Genomic DNA, 20,700 nt, shown 5'->3' on the forward strand with positions numbered 1-20,700 from the left:
TCAAAGCTTCTAAGCTGTGACTGTGCTGAGTCCATAAACTCCTTAGGTACCATTGTAGTTTCCTCATATGCAGCCTTGCTTGTGGAATCAGAAGAATGCAAGATGCCATGTAACCCAGGGCCTGCAGGATTTTCCTTGCAGTCAGCTGAGTTTGTCTTGTCAGATTCTTGAAGTAATCCGGTAGTTGTCTTTGTTTTTCTTCTGTGAGAAAAGCCATTTGGGTGGTTGTGTCTAGATCCGCACCCAGAAAAGTTATTCATTGGGATGGAACAAGTCTTGATTTGTGAATGTTGACTGTATATCCCAAGGCCTGCAGTAGGTGGATGGCATAATTCAAGTCCTTTACCAAAGTTTGTTGGCTGTCCGCTTGTATAAGGCAGTCGTCTAGATATGGGTATATTTGAATCCCCTGAAGTCTGCAGTGTGCAATTACTGATGCCAGGCATTTCGTGAATACTCTGGGCGCAGTAGATAAGCCAAAGGGCAATGCTGAGAATTGATAATGCTCTGAACCTGCAAGAAATCTGAGGTGTCTTCTGCAACTTTGTCTGATAGGGACATGCAGGTATGCCTCCTTGAGGTCTAGAGTCACCAGCCAAGACCCCTTGCCCAGCATGGGAAGGAGTTCCAGCATGGGAAGGAGTTGCTGTAGAGTCAGCATTTTGAATTTTGGCACAATGAGGTAAGTATTCAGTGCGGACAAGTCGAGAATAGGCCTCCATTGATTTTCTTTTCTTGGAACAAGGAATAGTCTGGAATAAAATCCTTGGCCTTGTTCTGAAAGAGGAACTTTTTCTATAGCTTTCATTTGCATTAAGTTGGAGATTTGTTTCAAAGCCTCTGCCCTTTGATTTGGTGGCAGGTCTGGCATGCCTTTTCTTTTTGGCAATGTGTGAAAATGGAACCTGTATCCTTTGTCTATTATTTGCAGTGTCCATTTGTCTCTTGTAATACTGTGCCAATTTTCTGAGAATAAAGAAAGCTTTCTGCCCAAAGGTGCTTCTAATTGAGCCCTGGTTGGTAGAGTCAAAGCAAAGTCATTGAGTCTGTCCTTGTGCAGCAGTTGTAGGTCCTGCACTACCTCTCTGGTTGGGAGGCTGCCATTGGCGTCCTCTGTAGGAGCCTCTAGCTTGCCCTCTACCTCTGGCACGCCTGTTCTTGCCTCTCTGAAATCTTTCTGTGTCCGGAAAGGACCAATTCTTGGTAGGCCAATTTCTGCTGAATCTTGGTGGTTGGACTTGTAGAAAATCTTTGACTGTTTGTACAGATTTTGCCTTTTCCTCAAATTTCTTTAAGACCTCTTGAGCAGTGGAGCCAAATAACTTTTGCTTTTCCAGTGGAGCATCCAGAAGCTTAGCTTTAACATGGTCTGGCAGAGATTGTTCCTTCAGCCAAGCATGCCTATGTATGACTGCACCTGTCATAGCTGACCTACATGAAGCTTCCAATGCATCATAACCACACTGTAAGGAATGGTTGCTAACCTGCTGGGAGTTATGTACCAGATCCTGAAGAGATTTGCGATATAGGGGTTCAGGTGAAGACAGTTTCTTATGCAATTCATCTAACAAATACTATTTGTACTGTATGATATGAAATTGACAATTTAATGCCCTCATAGAAAGAGTAGCAGAAGTATACACTTTTTTACCCCATCGCTCTAAAGCCCTGGACACCCTTTCAGAGGGGAGTGGATTTTTAGTAGTGGCAGCTGCAACCCCTTTAGGGCCCTGGGAAATAGTTTCTGGATCAGCAGAGTGGGCCTTGTAAAGAAAAAGATGCGAGTCCGGGACCCTGTAGTACCTATCGGGTTTGACAGGGGCCGGGGGAAGAGTGTCAGGGGTTATGCTAGACTCAGAGTACACATCATCAATGACATTCAAAACAGGAGGAATAGCCAAAGGTCTATGCTGAGGTAAATGCAGAAAAGTTCTTAATCTTTTCCTGGAATCAGAGAATTCCTGGCCCTGCCATTTGAAATGCTCTCTCATAGTGTGAAGGGTCTCCCCGAAGGATAGTTCTTCAGGAGGGGAGGCCGAGGGGATTGATTCCTCTGCATCAGAATCCTCGTAGGCCGAAAAAGCCTCCTCCTGGTAGTCCGAGAGAGCAGAGCCATCAGAGGCCTCCTCTGAGGAGTGGGGATCAGAGGGCTCAACCCTGGGCCTTTTGTCTAGAGGGGGTTGAGAGCCCCTGTCCGGATGGGGTTGAAAGCCCCTAATTAAGGAAATAAGGTCCTCTGCTAAAGTTAGAATCTGTGAACTTGTAGAGAATCCCTGAGGAATAACCCTGGGAGGCATATCTTTTGTATGTTTAGCAGCTTTAGCCCTGGTGAATGCCTTTATGGACATGGATGCAGGAGGCCTAGCTGCACCACGTGCTGGTGTAGTTTTGTCTAGAGGAATGGTGTTGGAAGTTTCCAAGACACCAGTTTCTGAAGGAAATTCAATAACCGACTCAGCAGGGGCCTCCGGGGCCGAGGTTGTCGGTTGAGCGGTTTCGGGGGTCGGAAGTACCAAGGACTCTGTTTCAGCCGAGACCGAGACACTCGCGGTAGGCCTGGCCATGGTTTCAGCCGAAACCGCAGCCCGCGTGTGTCGGTCCTTGTCCTTCCGTTTCTTTGTTAAATGTGAAGTCGGAGTCTCAGACGGCATATTGTATGAAAAACTAGCCCCAAAAAATTCCTCTGCAAACTCCGCCCGATGTCTAAGAGTGCGTCAGTTGAAGGAAGCACAGGCTGAACAGGCCGAGACGTCGTGGTCTGGGCCTAGGCAGGGGAAGCAGTAAGAGTGGAAATCCTTATGAGGTATTTGTTTCCCACAAGTTAAACAATTATTAACTTTATCTGACATCGGCTGAGGCAAGAAAGAGTCCCCAACGGGGTACTTAACTTTTGAAGTCTTCGGTAGCTGAATTACAGGCGCTGGCCGACTGGCACTTGGGAAATGCTTCTGCTTCGGGCACCACGCGGCAAGAAAGACTGGGGAAGATGGCGTCGGCTGACGCTTTTATACCCCAGGCGCTCTGACGTCAGGGAAAGGGCGACATCAGCCAACGCCGGACCCAGACTTTGGAATCCGGCCGACCGAAGGGCTTCCTGAGGCAGGACAACCCATATGTGATGACTGCAGATGCATCCTTGAAGGACATCAGAAGAAATAGAAACCTGATCTGAAGATTCAGTCAGTGTCATGCCAAGGCCTCTTATCTGGAGGGGGATGGGTACCCCTGATCAAAGTAATAAGGTCTTCAGCCGTTTTGATCATCTGTTTTTTAGGCATAGAGGCCTGTGCACGTGGCTCAGGCATCTTTTTTTAGTTTTAGAAGGTGTCTTTGCCTTTGGTTTTGCAGCTTTCGTTGGTTTGATGTACAAATGTTGAGGTCTGAATACACCCTCAGAAGCCAGTGCCTGCTCCGCGGCTCAGGACCCATCCGAGGGAGATGCATTCGTCGGTCCAATACCTTGAGTATCTTGCAGCATGCCACACTCCACATGGGTGTCGGTAGAGGCCTGCAACTCGAAGGTAGTGGGTATCAGAGGCTGCGAAAGCGCCTGAGCACCGGCGACTGGCTTAGGAGAAGCTTCTTCGTCGGCTTTGGATCTCAACTGCCTTTCTCTGTCCTTTTCTTTGCGTTTTTTATGTACTCCGGTAGTCGGATTGTTATCCAATGACATTTCTGGGTAGTTAAATCTGTTACCAGAATACTTAGATGCAAAAATATACCGACGCTTAATAGTGTGTTGGTAACATCTAGCACTAAACAGACAGCCATGCACGTTGTGATCAGGGCCTAGGCAAGGAATACAGTATAAATGGAAATCCTTATGAGGTATCTGCTTCCCACAAGTAATACAATTATTAACTTTTTCTGACATCGGTAAAAAGCAAGAAAAAAGTTTCCCCAACGGGGTACATAGCTTTAGTGAAGACTTCGGTTCTGAAACTCAAGCTCGAAGATTTCAGTAGTCGGCCGACCGGCAATTGCGAAATGCTTCTGCTTCAGGCACCGCGCGGCGAGAAAGACTGGAGAAAATGGCATCGGCTGCATGTTTTATACCCCTGACGATCTGACGTCATGGAAGAGAAGACAGCAACTGACGCAGGACCCAAGACTTTGGAATTCAGGCACACTGAGGGCAACCTGCCAGCAGATTACCCAAATCTAATGACTGCAACAGTGAAACACGAACATCTACGTTAAACGTAGATTTAAAGAATAAAGAAAATTATTCATGTCTAGGCAAATGAGCAAAGAAAGATGTCCTTGGATAAAATGACTCAGATAAAAGTGAAGTATAATATCAGCAGAATTAAAACTAGCAGAACTTTAGAAGCAAAAAAAAAAATTGATTCGGTAGCTAATCCAGCTAAACATGAAATGCAAAAATTGTTCAGTATAAAGCAAATTAATATGCCTTACAGCCACATACTGCTTTATCCATAATCTGTTATACTGAGCTGTGTCTTATGTGATACAAATTCACATTAGTATCCAATCTATCCAATAAACTATAAAGCACTGCAGTATAATCTGCAAATACTTCAAAGATGGTAATGTTCAAGGCCTCTGTCTCACCAAGTTCTCAGATAACTATAAGTTGAAGGTTATTACAGATTCCTCCCAAGACACCAACACTTTTCAGAGTTTAATACAGACAATGACTGGTTCCAAAGCCATGGGCTAAAACTCAGTGGCAAAAATGCATTCAACGTACTTTGTGAGACAGAGGAGATAGGGCTTTAAGGCAATCCATATGACAATGTATTTATACTCTGGATTCTTCTGGTAAGGAACCTTTGGAGGCGCTCCAACTGTTGCATGTTCTTCGGCATTACTCTCAATGATGGGTCTGATAAGGGCTGGATAAAGTGGCATTAAACCTTCCTGGACTTGGGTACCATGCCCATACGTACAAGCTGGGCGACATAGAATGATTTTCTTACTACCTCGGCCACATGCTGGTCAAAGGCCAGATCACTGATTACATGTGTTCCCAGATTCCTGACTACTGGGTCAACTCTTAGGGCTGTCTTACTCATGGAGTAATTAGCCTAGGTAGCAGTTTCCCAAAGGACATTACAATGCATTTCTTGGCATTGAGTTTTAATTTGTGACTTTGGCACCAGTCATTTATCTGTGTTAGACCCTCTTGTAAGATGTGTTTCATGGGGGGGGGGGACTAGGACAGCTCCCAATTCGTAATCCTCTGCGACCTTGGTCAAAGGCCTTAGACATTAGCCTCCACTCTCGAGAAGTCAATGCCAGATAGAAGAGATCTCAGCATGGGGCCCTGTGGTACTCCACTGGTGACCTGCCTCTTGGCGGAGGTGGTCTCATCAGCCCTGACTTCTTGGATCCTGTGAGCCAATCGGCAATCCACTGAGTTATGTAGTGGGTTTATGTCCAATTTGGTGAGATTATCAACTATACCAGAGTAGAAAACTGTACTGAATATCTTAGATAGTCAAGGTAGGTGGCATGCACATTTTTTTTTCCTAATCCATTGCCTTATGACCTTCTCAAAGTAGTTTTCCAGGTTTAGTAGGTATGATCTTCCCTTAACAAAACCAAACTGAGTTGTGTCCAGCGTCTGAAGTTTGCCTATGTCTTTGTTGAGCACTTAACTGGTTCCATGGTTTTGCACATTAGACCAGTCTGACTAATAAGTCTGCAGTTTTTGGGGTTGGTTGAAGGTCTACCCTTGTGAAGTGGGATAACACCTGCAGTGCTCCATTGTCGTGGTACAAAGCCTGTTTTGAGATAGCAAGAGGAAAGAGACTCCACCCACACTTTGTCAATAGAGGAGCACAGCTGTCTGGAATGATATGCCAGTTCTCGTTTCCTCTCTTCGCCTTTTCTTTTTGGCAGGAGGTTAGTACCTAAAGCAGAAGGGGGTGGCAGCAAAGCAATCCTCCACAGAGAGTCTATAAAAAAAAAAAAAAAAAAAAAAAAGGCTGCAGCAGATGTCCAGGATGAAGGCACTTAGATTTTTGCCCCCCCCCTCCCTTTTTTTTTTTTTTTATGAACTGCTAAGAGAGGAGCTAGTGACATCCCCTTCCTTAAGGTCAGAAGCATTAGGTGTTCAACAGCAGCTAATACTTCTTTTTATAAAACTGTACAATGTTCTCTGAGCTTTACAAGGAGATAAAAAATGGCACTGAAGTTAATAGCCCTTGGTCAAACCAGCTTCCCACAGGCACGTTTACTGGCAATTTTCTATCACCAAATTCAGAAAGAACTCAAATATCACTTTTAAAAGAGGCCATGCTTAGTTAAAAAAAAGTACTACAAAACCAGAGTAAACTGACAACAGCACCAGAAAAAAATATATACCAAAAATGGGTACTTGTTATCAGTCCCTGCCTAGATAAGGTATTACCAATCCCTCTGACACATCAAAAAAGAACCTGAGAACGTGGCCTGCTCTCCTTTTTCCAACTTGTACCCTTCTAATAGTTTCTGGATTTCTGGGTTTATTTCCACTCTGAAGATTTGCAAGGCTATGGACGTCTGGCCAGATATCCACCTATGGCTTATTCTCATACATGTTAAATTATACTGTAATAGCGATCTTTATAGGCTCACAGGCAAGTACTAGGCAGTCTGCAGACCATTGCAAACCTAGACAAAAACAAAACATTTGAAAGTTCCTTCCACTCTTAATGAGGGCAAGAAAAGCTAGACTGGAGAAACTGTGGCTGCTCATTCAATTAACTAGGTTTACCTTGAAGTGGCAAGGATGCTAGTCTCTGCTACACATGTAGTGGAAGTTTGTTCCAGAGGTGGGTGAATAAGTTGGAATACGAGATAGTACAGTTTTGTACCTACCATAAATGTAGATGTCCGATAGGAATGCATCTGCAGTCCTTACAAATGGGTTGTCCTGTCGTCAGGCAGCCCTTCGGTCGGCCGGATTCCAAAGTCTGGGTCTGGCCTCGGCTGGTGTCGCACTTCACCCGACGTCATAGCTGCAGTTATTCGGGTATAAAGGCATCAGCCGACGCCATTTTCCTCAGTGTTTCTTGCCCCAGATGCTAGGTGCCCTCTAGGAAGGCTAAATTTGGATAAATGCAAATGGTTCCAAATAGTAGAGAGCAAACAAAAAATAAGCATGTATGTACATATATACAAACAAATACACCATAATAGATTTCCCCCAGCAAGCTACAAGATGGGCAATTACCCTAGGAGTACCACAGAGGGGAAGGAGGGTGGGTAATCCTGACTGCAGATGCATTCCTATCGGACATCTACATTTATGGTAGGTACAAAACTGTACTATGTCCTTCAAGGATGCATCTGCAGTCCTTACAAATGGGTAGAATACCATAGCCAAACTGGGGGAGGAGGAGAAATGAAATTATGGTGTAGTTAAGATCCCTTGCAAAACAGCAGTGGCAAAATCTGCTCGGGATCTAGAGTATAAAGGTAAATTATAATGCTTGGCAAATGTATGCACGGAGCTCCAAGTAGCAGCCTCTAAAATGTCTTTGGTAGCCACTCCTCGTAGAAAAGCTGTGGTAGTGGCTGTAGCCCTTGTAGAGTGCGGCCTGAGGTTTTGTGGAGTTTTCTTCCCATGGTAGAAGTAACAAAATCTAATGCAATTTCCTATCCACTTAGAGATTGTCTGTTTTGAAATTGCTTTTCCTTCCATTCCTGTTGCATATGCTACCAGTAGCTGGTCAGTTTTTCTATTGCCCTTGGTCCTGTCCAGGTAGTAGCGTAATTGTCTATGCACATCCAAGGTATGCAACAGTCTTTCTCCCCTGTTCTGTGGGTTGTGGAAGAATGTAGGTAGGTGGATAGCCTGATTCAAAGATACTCTGGAGACCACCTTAGGCATAAAAGTAGGATTTGTTCTCATGGACACTATCTTGATGGAAGATCAAAAAGGGCTGTACTGCCATTAATGCCTGTAGCTCAGATACCCTTCTTGCTGAAGTGATTGCCAGCAGGAAAGCAGTTTTCCATGATAAGTATTGTAATTCTGCTGTTGCTGCTGGTTCGAAAGGAGGGAGTGTCAATTTTTCTAGCACAAAGTTCAAGTCCCATGCTGGCAATGGTGGTTTCCTAGGTGGTTTTACATTTTTAATTCCTCTCAGAAACTGCCAGAGCAGAGGATGTGAGAAGACTGGAGGATCCAAGTCGTATTCTGCTGAAATAGCTGATGCATGAATCTTAATGGAAGAATAGGACAGGCCTTTGTGGAAGAGCTCTGCCAAGTATTCCAGGATGTTGGCTATGTTTACCAGTGACACATCTTCTCCTTTTGCAGTACTCCAAATGAAATATCTTTTCCATTTTGCTGAATAATTTTTCTTGTTGAGGGTCTGCGAGCCTCCAAGATAATGTCTTTAACCCTTTGGGATAAATTTGGGTTATTTGTTCTTATGCAATGTTCCAGGCAGTCAGCTGCAGTGTTTTCAGGTTTGGATGCAGGGTGTTGTAGTTGTTCTGTGTTAACAGCAAGGGAACAAGGGGTAGGGGCCGTATTTGTTCCCGAGACATGCTCCTCAGTAATGGGTACCAATGTTGTCTTGGCCAGTCTGGAGCTATCAGAATGATCCTTGGACGGTCCTCTTTGATCTTCAATAGCACCTTGTGCATCAAAGGAAGTGGTGGGAATGCATATGCTGTCAGGTTTTTCCAACTGAAAGATAGGGAGTCCACCTTCCAAGCAAGTGGGTGGTACGTCCTTGTGCAGAATTTCTTTAGTTGGTGATTGCGTGGGGATGCAAATAAGTCTATTTGTGGGAGTCCCCATTTTCTTGTAATGGCTTTGAAGATGTCCGGATGCAGCATCCATTCGTGGGCATCCGTGGTAGTTCTGCTTAGCATGTCTGCTAGAATGTTTTCTTTTCCTGGTACAAAAATTGCTTGTAACCGAATGTTGTAACTCAGGGCCACATTTCAGAGGTCCATTGCCATCCGGCATAGAGGGTATGAATGTGTGCCTCCCTGTTTGTTGATGTACCACATAACTGTGGTACTGTCTTGTCCTTAACAGTTGACCTTGTCGAAGAAATGGTCTGAATGTCTGAATTGCCAGTTTTACTGCCAGCATTTCCTTTTGATTTATGTGTAGGTGCAGCTGGTCTTGAGTCCATAAACCTTGTATGCACTTGTCCAGCATGTGTGCCCCCCAACCGAGGTCTGAGGCGTCTGTTGTGATGGTTTGGCTTGGTTGAGCGTTGTTGAAGGGCAATCCTTTGTTTGATTGACAGGCCTGAGCCCACCATTGGAATTCTTGCTTCAGGCATGGAATTATTGGAATTTGGGTTTCTAGGCTGTGCTTGTGCTGAGACCATAAATTCCTTAGGTACCACTGTAACTTTCTCATATGCAGTCTGGCATGTTGAACCAATATTATGCAGGATGCCATGAAACCCAAGGCTTGCAGGACTTTTCTTGCTGTTAGATGGTTCTGCTTTGTTAATGCCAAGAAGTAGAGAGGGAGTTGCTCCTGTTTTTCTACTGTTAGGAATGCCATTTGTCTCGATGTGTCCAGCTCTGCACCCGAAAAGGTTATCCTTTGGGATGGTATCAGCCTTGACTTTTTTATATTGACTGTGTATCCCAGGGCTTGTAGTAGGTAAATGACCCTTTTCAAGTCTTCTGCTAGCTTGTTTTTGTGGTCCGCTTGTATCAGGCAGTCGTCCAGGTAAGGGTAGATTTGGATTCCCTGAAGCCTGCAATGAGCAATTACTGATGCCAGGCATTTCGTGAACACTCTGGGCGCAGTAGATAAGTCAAAGGGCAATGCTGAGAATTGATAATGCTCTGATCCTGCAAGAAATCTGAGGTATCTTCTGCAATTTGGTCATATGGGGACGTGCAGGTATGCCTCCTTGAGATCTAGAGTTACCAGCCAAGACTCCTTGCCCAGCATGGGAAGAAGCTGCTGTAGGGTCAGCATTTTGAATTTTGGAACAATGAGGAAGGTGTTTAAAGCGGACAGGTCGAGAATAGGTCTCCATTTGCTTTCTTTTCTTGGTACCAGGAAGAGTCTGGAGTAAAATCCCTGTCCTTGCTCCATAGATGGTACCTTTTCCACAGCTCTCATCCTTAATAATTGAGTTATTTGTTTTAGAGCTTCTGCCTTTTGATTTGGAGGTAGGTTTGGCATTCCTCTCTTCCCTGGTAGAGTATGGAAGTGAAACCTGTAACCTTGGTCTATTGTCTGCAAAATCCACTTGTCTGTTGTGATGTAATGCCAGTTTACTGAAAATAAAGTTAGCTTCCCGCCCAAGGGTGCTTCTAGTTGTTCCCTGGTAGGCGGTGCTAGAGCCAAGTCACTGTGATTGTTCTGTTGTAGTGGTGGTGGCTGTGTCTGTGGCTGCACCTCGCTGGTTGTTACCCTGCCACTGGCGTCCCCTGTAGGCACCCCTGGATTGACTTCTGCCTCTTGAACGCCTATTCCTGCCTCTCTGAGCTCTGGAGGAGTCTGGAAAGGACCAATTCTTGGAGGGCCAATTCCTGCTAAACCTTGGAGGTTGGACCTGTAAGAAATCTTTCACTGTTTGGACAGATTTTGCCTTCTCTTCCATCTTCTTCAGCACCTGTTGTGCAGGAGAGCCAAACAAATTGATCTTGTCCATGGGAGCAGTACAAGCATCATTAAATGCATCATCTACAACAGAGAGAACTGGAGGTATGGCTAAAGGCCTATGTTGTGGTAAATGCAGAAAAGTTCTAAGCCTTTTTCTAGAGTCTGAAAAATCCTGGCCCTGCCACTGAAATTGTTCCCTCATAGCATGCAAGGTTTCCCCAAAGGAAAATTCCTCAGGCGGAGAGGCAGAAGGAATGGACTCTTCAGCATCAGAGTCTTCATAAGGGGAGAAGGAAGCCTCTGGAGGGTTTGTATTATGTGAATCATCAGAGGAATCATCTGTAGAAACTGGCTCAGGGGGCTCTGCTCTAGGCCTCTTCTCTGGAGGTGGGTGAGAGGCCCTGTCTGGTTGAGGTTGGGATCCCCGGATTAAAGAAATGAGATCCTCTGCTAGACTAAGCATTTGTGAACTAGAGCTAGGCCTGTGAGAGGGGGTCTTAGCAGGCACAGATTTAGTAGTTTTAGCTGCTTAAGCACTGGCAAAGGCCTTAATGGACATGGATGCAGGTGGCCTAGCAGCTCCACGTGCAGGGGTAGAGATATCCAAGGGAATAGTGTCAGATAATTCCTGAGAAACTGCAAGAGCAGGAGGGATTTCAGAAGCCGATTCCACCAGGTTGGAAGAGGCCTCGGAAGGAGGTAAGTTTTCGGCTGAATGAAGAACCGCTTGCTCGGTTTCAGCCGAAACAGAGACACTCGCGGCTGGCTTAACCGTGGTTTCGGCCGAAATCGCAGACCGCGAGTGTCGGTCCTTATCCTTGCGATTTTTAGATATTTGCGTAGTCGGAGGATCCGACGGCATAATGTAAGCAAAATCGGAGCCGAAAAACTCCTCAGCAAATTTCGACCGACGTCTAAGCGTCCGTCGGTTAAAAGAAGCACAGGCAAGACAAGCTGCTACGTCGTGGTCTGGGCCTAAACAAGGTAAGCAGTAAGAGAGGAAATCTTTATGAGGTATTTTTTTCCTACAAGTTAAACAGTTATTCACTTTTTCTGACATCGGCTGAGGCAAAAAAAGAGTCCTCAACAGGGTACTTAGCTTTTTAGAAGTCTTCGGTAATAGTAGAAGTATTCGGTAGTAGTAATCTCTGGTTCTGACAGACCGGCACTTGCGAACAGCTTCTGCTTCGGGCGCCACGCGGCAAGAAAGACTGAGGAAAATGGCGTCGGCTGATGCCTTTATACCCGAATAACTGCAGCTATGACGTCGGGTGAAGTGCGACACCAGCCGAGGCCAGACCCAGACTTTGGAATCCGGCCGACCGAAGGGCTGCCTGACGACAGGACAACCCATTTGTAAGGACTGCAGATGCATCCTTGAAGGACATCTGAGATGTTTCATGGCTCAAGACGTTAGACACAAGTCTCCATGGAGGAGTCTATATGAGACTGAGTAAAGAGAAAAGTGCTGCAGCAAACTGTTTTAACAACTAAGGTTTTTGAAGCTAAATGAACTTTTTACTTATGAATCTCTGAGGTCACTCAAGATGAATATATTTCAACAAATATATGCTAAAAATTACATTATACTGAACTATGGGACTATTGAGATATAAGTAAAGGAAAAAAAGACTTGTCTAGATGTAAAGGAGATGTCTCTGGAAATCAGATGAGCCTGACAGGCCCTCCCAGCTACTGTAGAGACGTGATCAAAGGACAAAGAATCAATAAGAATGCCTAGATCCCGTAAGAATGTCTGACTGGAAAGGTGCGTCATCTATATGACATGTGAAAGTGTTTAGTTTACCAAAGTGAATTAGACCACTTTTTTTAAAAAAACATTTGAGACCACTGTCTTTGTACCAATTCTTAACATGGTTTAACCCAACATTAGAGCAACTGGAGGTCAGATCATCAAATATCACCACCTAATTTGCAACCTGACAAACTTTTTGAACATTCATGGCTTTGTAAGGCACTACATCACTTAATACTGTTCCGACTATATACCACCTTCTGTAATTGCTACTTATGGAAATATGGTTTTGGATAAGGCTAACTGGTTCAATTTTGGAAAAGATAGAGTCGCCTGGCTAAAACAAGAAAGACCATGAAAGTAGATTAATCAAAAGACCCACAGCAAAGTGAATAGATGGAAAAAGATCAGTTGCAAATGCATAACACTGACAGTAATCCCTAGAACCTCTCTACGTGGGGCAGACAGCAGCAGCTTGTCAGACAAATGCTCAGAACTCTTACATAAGAAACACAACCATTGGTGAAAAGAAGTGCACTAGGTGACAGATCAAAGGGTCAAAGTACACAAATTAAGGTAACTTCTGGTGAAGAGAACAGATGAGAATATAAACAAACATATCTATAGCATACAGCCTACACACAATGATAGAAAATTTTGACTTTTGTATACTGAAAACACAAAACCTTTTAAACTTGGAATAGATTACAGGTTCCGAGGCATGTTAACTCAGGTGACTAAGACTTCTGTGTCTCACCTTCAAGATCTGTGACTCATTCTTGGCCTACAATAACTGTCTGAAAGGAGTTACAGTAATCTGCATTCCTCTCACTACCCAAAAATATGCTGGTTGATTTTTCTTACTCGAATATTTTGAATCTACTCTTGCCTTTGTGACTCAGGATGTGAATGAAAAAGACCCATGATGACCAGTCCACATACCCACTAACACATGATAAAAACTTTTATGGCTCAAGGAAGAAGTTGGAATTAAAAAATGTTTTCCCCAAGTGGAAAATATTGGGGGGGGGGGGCTTTCCTGTGGGGAAAAAAACAAACATTCTGCAAACATCTAGGCATCTACCGGACTTGCCTTGAAACACTACAAGGTCTGTAAATGATGCACACCCCTAATCTAGCAGTTGAATTGACTCAAGGATCCATGATAATCATCCTCCCTGCCTGAAATTGCAGGAAAAATTTTCACGCAACTTCCTTTGAAAGCTGGGATTTAGTTGGGGGTTTGTCCTCTGCAACTTCCATTGGAAGTACTGCTGCCCCAGGGGAAACCTAAGACTAGGACTATACTGCTCTTCCCTTTGTTACTAGCCCTTTTTTGGGGCTAAAAAGCTACAGGTTATCAACTATGAACAAGCTTCCTGTTTCCCTCTTTAGACCAGTGAGTACTTCCTTAGACTCAAGAGGAAGAATTTGGCAACACCGACACAAAGAAAAAGGAAAGGACTTTTACCAACTCGTTTTATCATCTGCAACCAGCATGAAGTCTGACATGACCTCTGGGATTTGGGAATGGATGCCTACTACTCCTGGTGAGAGTAGCAGCAAGTTGTCATTTTGTCATGCCCATTTCTGTTGTGGGTTATACCTGTAAGTCTGTCAACTGGCTGATTCCTGCTTTGGTAGGACACTTTTTTCAAGGGAAGATATTTATGCGACTCAAAGCTCTACTACTTCTGAGCTATGCTGAGCTACTGACCACTGTGCTATTAGCTGCAACACAGAGTGAAAGACAGATAAAAGGACAAAACTACTATCAATAATTTTCACCAACTGGGTCCTAAGTAAAACCTACAAAGATCCCAAGACTGTTTGCATCTGTGTTGGGAGTGTAAATGCTGACTGGTCCTGATGAGAGAAGGAGCGGTAGCCATTCTGTCCTGGCCAATCAGCTCTGTGTCATTGTTGTGTGCATTAGCTAACTGTCAGATTCCTATTTGGGCAGGAACCTTTTAGATACAAGTAGAAAACATCTGTGTGGCTTGTGCTGTTCTGTAGAACTGCTGACCGCTGTACAACCTACTGCAACATAGAGATAAATATACACAAGAGAAAAGAACCTGTAAAAGGATTTGGCCCTTTGCCAATAGTGCAAGGGGTAAAGAACATTCAGTGGAGACAAATGGACATGTCGTGCTCCAGACCATGACGGAAGAGACCGCATAGAAATCCCATTGGGAAATCTGTTTTCCATACACTAGGCAACTGTTGGAAGGACTTTTTGACTTCTAAGCAATCTACAAACCGGCTTCAGGACAGACCAATGTAACCAGTACATGAAATGCCACTGAACTTAGCAAGAAAGAACTGAAAATGGCACTGGCAGCTAAACCTTTACAGTCCTGATGTCGAATGGAAGGGCATTCACCGGGCTATGGGGCAAGACAACATTTTCCAGTATTTGGGCCGGCTTCAGGCTTCTGCACAGTAGAATCTCAAAAGCTATTACTGCAACAGTTAATTACTCATCTTATCAATGAGTTTTACTATCTGAAGCATGGAAAAAAAAACTGAAGTGGCAAGTTAATAAAAAATAACATAATCCCATCTATTTAACAATTTATTCCCAGTGGCATTTCATAACAAATATTGGCAATAATTTTCTAAATATAGTCATCCTCACAGGTTCAGACCTCTTCCCAGTATTGTTGGTGTATATTAGCCATTGCTTACCTTACAGGCCTTGCCATAGCTACCTACCTCACACACATGCCATCCCCTAGATAAGCTTCACCCTTTACGGTCATCCTCTCCTAACATCACTCAGTCCATCTAGTACTACTCAGTCCCTTGCTTCAGTCTGCAACATGGGTATAGAGTTTACTCTAGTCCCTTCCATGGCACCCTTACTTGTTCTAAGCAGCTGCAGGCAGTTTAGCCACTGCCTCTTCTTTACTAAAAACACTTACTCATGGCTAACACAGACACTGCGTGAGAGATACAGTTACTCTAACTGATGAACTTTTCACTAGCTAACCATGCCAGTAAACATCACGTCTACACTACACAGTACTCCCAACACTAACCAACACATACTAAAAATAGTAAATAAATCATTCCATTAAGCATCTCTGTATCCTCAACAGTAGAAGCTCCATTACATTGTCAAAATTGTATTTTGGGGTGGAGACATACAACTGCTCCATTAAGACTGTGAATTGAGCAGTTCATTGTCAATGTTCACCTTTCCTTGTCCAGCCTAAAGATTTGCTAACTACTAGGACTTTACAGAGAGAGGGGATGCAGGCTTCTGGGGCTTTATAGAGGGCTGCACCCCTTAGTTCAGCACACACACCATTCATCTCAACTATGAGAAGATTATGAATGCTTTCTGAAGAACTGGCAAAATGGGCAAAAATCAAATTTCTAAATTTACTGTGATATCATGAAGACTAAAGCAAATAAATCACATTTACAAGGTGTGAGGATGAGGGGCAGCATCACCTGCAGTTAGCACACAGGATTAAGGCTTTGATTTGTTAATGAGCTGCTTTCTATACTCAAGGAGTACAGGGTTTGAGTTCTTCCACCTCCATTAACCTATTGTGCGACGCCAAGCAAATCACTTGACCAGACAGTGGGCTTGGGTTGCCCCCCTTAAAGGGGATATTTGGGTCCAGTCAGCTTACTAACTTAAACATAGAAAATAAAGCATCAAAAATATCAATAAAAGGAATACCAATATCTATTTGAAGCTTTGGAAAATATAAAGCATACATTTAAGCATATACTAGTCTTCATGCTTTTTGAATAACTGGTATCCCCATCCCATTCTTTCAATGTCAGTGTTGTCACTTTTTTTTCTCAAGAACAAGAAACTGAGCCATGCTAATCTTCTAAAAAACAAACTGCCCATGAGCTTACTACAAAAGAGCCAGAGAACATTGTTATAATATAACAGATTTAAGTGACACAAAGTATGGATTCAAGGAACTATAGTTCTAACCACACAATGTTAATGTACTCAAGGAAAAGAAATGGCAAAATGCTATCACAATGTGAAGCAGAAGTTCTGGCTGAAAAAGTTATCTTACAATGGCTGCCCCATAGGAACTAATTAAAATTAATGATGATGCAGAATCCACATAACAGCAAAGTACTACAATCAGTTTCTGCCTATAACCTTCTTAAGAATCCACTCTTGCCATGTTGTCCATGATTTTTCCATATTATTGTACCATCCTGGCATTTAACAGTCAATAATTTCAAACTAGGAAATCTTACACTTATTAGGCAGCCCAACCCAATTTATCTCGAATACCTACCTCACCATGGTGATAAGCTGACATTTCTGCAACCGATCCAGCCAACTGAGCAACTTTCACTTCACGTTTGTCATTCCTCTTAAGACATGTAAATAACACCTTGCGTTGACCCGGTTTTAAGCCTAATAACAATAAGTTTGTTTAGAAAAGAAATGCAATGGAATAAATGCCCAGCATCAAAAATTAAGAGCCAAGTTATTTTTATGACAGCTGCTGAATTGCATACTTGTCAATCTTTACAATAACTTTCACTGCATGACATTAAGAAATCTACAAATGAGAACATTAACTGTCCCACTACAATCCTGAAAAATCCTACTACTATAGTACTGTATGTATGTATACATCTAAAATCAAAAATTTACCATGAATACTAGGGTAGGTCACATTCATAGTCTCCACATACACGTCTCAAAACTACCTAACATCCATTCCTCACTAGGGAGTCCACTCATCGTATCACCCATCCATCCCCCAATAACTACGTTTTGACCTTTAAACATTGGTTCATTACTAGCTTAGTGTCATGCAAACCAAAGATGACTGCTGTGTACATCAGCAGGTAATCTGACACATCTAAACAATGCTTCAGTAAAGTTCTAGCAAAAGGACACAAGATGACATGGATAAAGCACTATCAAAAAATATCATCAAAAAAGCAATAAGGATTTCTGCAAAACAAATTAAGCTGGGAAGAGGTCAAGTGGTCCTACAAAATGCTATCAATTATCATAGAAAACGGAGCTTAAGAAACAGAAGAGACGACCAACTAAAGCAGAAAAACACTCAAAAAAGGACGTCCAATTTAGCTAAGAAAGGAGATGAAACCACATGAAGGTATGAAAGGGAACAAAAAGAAGAGGAAAAGTGGTAGTTAACAGAATGCAGGGCTACTAAATATTTTTGCTCAATACTTAAAGAGAACAACTTATTCAATGTATCCAACAGTTCTACAGGCACCTTACCAACTGTAGAGGTTTGTGTGCGGTCACTATTGCAGTTATCAGCACAGCAATTTGGCACCGCTGGCAGAGTCCAAACATCCATCCAAACTTTCAAAGTGAAGTGCCACTACCACTCCAAAATTGGTCAGTTGCTGCCTAACATCAGACATCAAATACCTGGTGCACAGGTGGCATTTACATGCACCATTTTTGCATCTTTTTTTTTTTTTTTTTTTTTTTGTGCTCAACCATGGTAAAGCCACCACCATCAACTGCTCTACTTGAAATAAATTGCTCCAGAGATGCAGTCTCAGATACACAGAACTCAAGCCCTTCTTAAAGACCATGAACAAGGGAAGGAGAAACCAAGGATAAAAGTATGAAGTGGAAAAGGCAAATGAGCACCCACGCCCCCCCCCCCCCCAAAAGTCCGGTACAGTAAAGAGGCTGGAGAGGGAGATGGGAATGCAACAGAGACCACACAAGCATCTTCTATTAAGATAAGCCAAGTATGCAACTGTACTACATTTTTGCGAGTCACTGTTGCAGTCAATATTACCAAGAAAATTTCCAAAGCTACTTCCAGGTAGGGCTGTTGGCTTACTGCTCCAAGGAGGACTGGAGATTGACCTTCAGGACAGAAGCAAATCCAGCCTTCATTTTCAATATAACATTCAGTCTGTAGTGAGGAGGTGTGTACAGAGGACCAGATGCTTTGCTACAAACCCTTTGAGGAAGACGGTGTCAGCTGTTGAACCTCTTATGGAATACAGCGCGACTCTCCTGCAGGACTCTGCAATGAGACTTCAAACTACTGACGCAATGTGCTACACATTTAAAATAGTTTGTTTTGCCACTGCCCCCCCCTTTGTAAAGTACACAAACAGCTGCAATTCTATTAAGGTAATATCTGAACTCTCTATTATGTATCTAAGGAATGCAGGACACCCCCCCCCCCGACTAGGGAAGAAAAAAATGTGGATCTTTTGGTTCAGGGCTACTTTGATAACAGCTTTTTAGCAAAAATGAGAGGTCAATGCACAGACTTACCCTGCCATTATGCAACTGTATGAAAGGCTCTTTGTACATGAGAGTTTCACTTCTGACATCCCTCAAGCAGAGGGAACAAAAAGAAAGGCAACTTTCAAAGTCAGAAATTGTAGAGGCACAGCAGCAGCTGGTTCACATAATTCAGGCCCCAAGCTGTGGTCACTTTTCTCCTAGGAGGGCTTAGGCGGAGGACACCCTTCAGGAATGGTTTGAATGGGGGTCTGGACAGCAATGGGGATCAACAGGCAAGCATGCAGAAATAGCAGACATGTGCACCTTTAGGAAGGCAATTGGCTAAACTAGATGAAAACAGCTTAGACAGATAATGAACCACCACTGGTTTATCTGCTTTAGCTGTTGGCTCCTCTTTTGGCACTAAAAAACATGTCATCAGAACAAACGTGAGAGTAACAGTCATGTCTTCCAAGCTGTTCAGTGCAAACAGCTGGAGGTATACAAAGGAGTCCCTTGAACCGTCCGGAGGATCACATGCTGCAGCAGCAGAAGAGGTTTCACCCTCTCCACCTGAAGCAGCAGACAGAACAAAGTGCTTCCAGGACCAAAATGAGGCAATCATTTATTTTCTGACAACTCCTTTATCTCTTCTGAGCTACACAGAGGAGTAAGGGTACAAAAGGTAAAGCACACTGAAATACACCTATCCATTTTGGGGAGAAAGCAGCCACTGCCCAAACCAGTCCATTTGCTGCACTGGATCATAATTTACTTAGCTGTACGTTACTCAGAGAAGCAAAGTAGGCTACCTCTGGAACACCCAGAGATCCAGGAATCTACCCCCCAACTACCATCCACTAGTTATCAACTGTTATCCTTCTTTAATTGGTCTGCTAGGGAATTTTCCAGTGTTAGCATATACTACCTTCAAGAGCATACCGCATTCCACATTCTCTTCCCAAACTTGTATGGCTAGCCTTCAAAGCTTGTGTGTTATATAACTACAGTGCTGTCTGCTATGACATTTGGGTTTCAAGACTATACTGAAGACTCAACACCCATCATCTTTATGTTACAGTTTCTTCTCCACCACTCAAGTTCCCTGAACTCTGAAGTTTACGTGTGCACCACATGCTATACCTGAGCCATCTGTGGTCAAGGTGCGAGTCACGGAAGACAGTCTCAAGGGCATTCCCTTGTACATCTGCACTTGCAGTAGTCACTACTGAAGCTCTCTCCTTACAAACTGTAAGATAACGGAGGAACTTGCAAGGGCTGAAAGAGCTGGTCCCAGGTATTCCTTAGCAATCACAGGAGTTTCCTAAAGCATATTCTAGCTTATAGTATTATCAGTATGCTGGATGCCATTAACACCAGAACGCTTAAACTCTTAGCACTGACCTTCTTGCCATGCCCTGAAGGACGGCAGTAAGGGATTCCACCTATCTTGTAAGCAGACTTTGGCTGTACTGGTGTCTAGATGTGCTCTAGAGATTACTGCTCTGGTTAGACATAAACCCGACCTTTGCTTATACAAGTGTCCCCTGCATCATCACCTGGGTCTGTGCCTGAATCAAGCAGTCACCTAGGTAACAGCAGATGTGGATGCTATTGGTCCTGTAGTGTTATGGTGCCAGACACTTAAAGACTGTGGGCACAGCAGCCAAACCAAAGTGCAAGGAAATAAATCCTCCACTACAGTGTACCTCCTGTGTCAGTCAAAGTGACAATACTAAGGTAGACATCCTGAAGACCTAGTACCAGAAGAAGAGCCGATGAGTCTAGAAAGGGCAAAAGGGCCAGTGTGGACAATGCATTTTAGAATTATGTTAAAGATTGCAAATCTCTTTTTTGGGATAAGGAACTTCCTTCAGTAAAAACCTTGGGCTTTCTAACCAAATGGTACAGGTCTGAAGGTTCCCTGTGCTAACATTTTTGCTAAGAAAGGAGGGCCACTCAGTATTACTGGTCTTTTGGGAGAGACGGAAAGAAAACCAATTCCCTTTTGTTTGGCTATAAAATCAAGTGTGATCCCCCTGCAGATGATATGCAAGCCTGAAGGAATGTTTGATGAATTATGCCAAAGATGACCGGCGGGCCACCTCCCCTTTAACAAAAAAGGGAAGGCACTGTATTAAGAGCCAGCGGGAATTTTTTTGGATA

General features: G+C 43.5%; 1 protein-coding gene across 1 annotated transcript in view; it reads right to left on the reverse strand.

The window, feature by feature from the left end:
• The window catches only part of TOP2B (DNA topoisomerase II beta), a gene marked incomplete in the record, with an annotated part of 2,991,925 nt that overhangs the window by 1,499,855 nt on the left and 1,471,370 nt on the right, over positions 1–20,700 (reverse strand). Inside the window, 1 exon segment of the mRNA XM_044066877.1 lies at positions 16,589–16,710. Coding sequence (XP_043922812.1) covers positions 16,589–16,710 — 122 coding nt within the window.

This window comes from Protopterus annectens, chromosome 3.part1, assembly GCF_019279795.1.
Source record: "Protopterus annectens isolate FY-2018-M chromosome 3.part1, PAN1.0, whole genome shotgun sequence".
Lineage (NCBI taxonomy): Eukaryota > Metazoa > Chordata > Ceratodontiformes > Protopteridae > Protopterus > Protopterus annectens.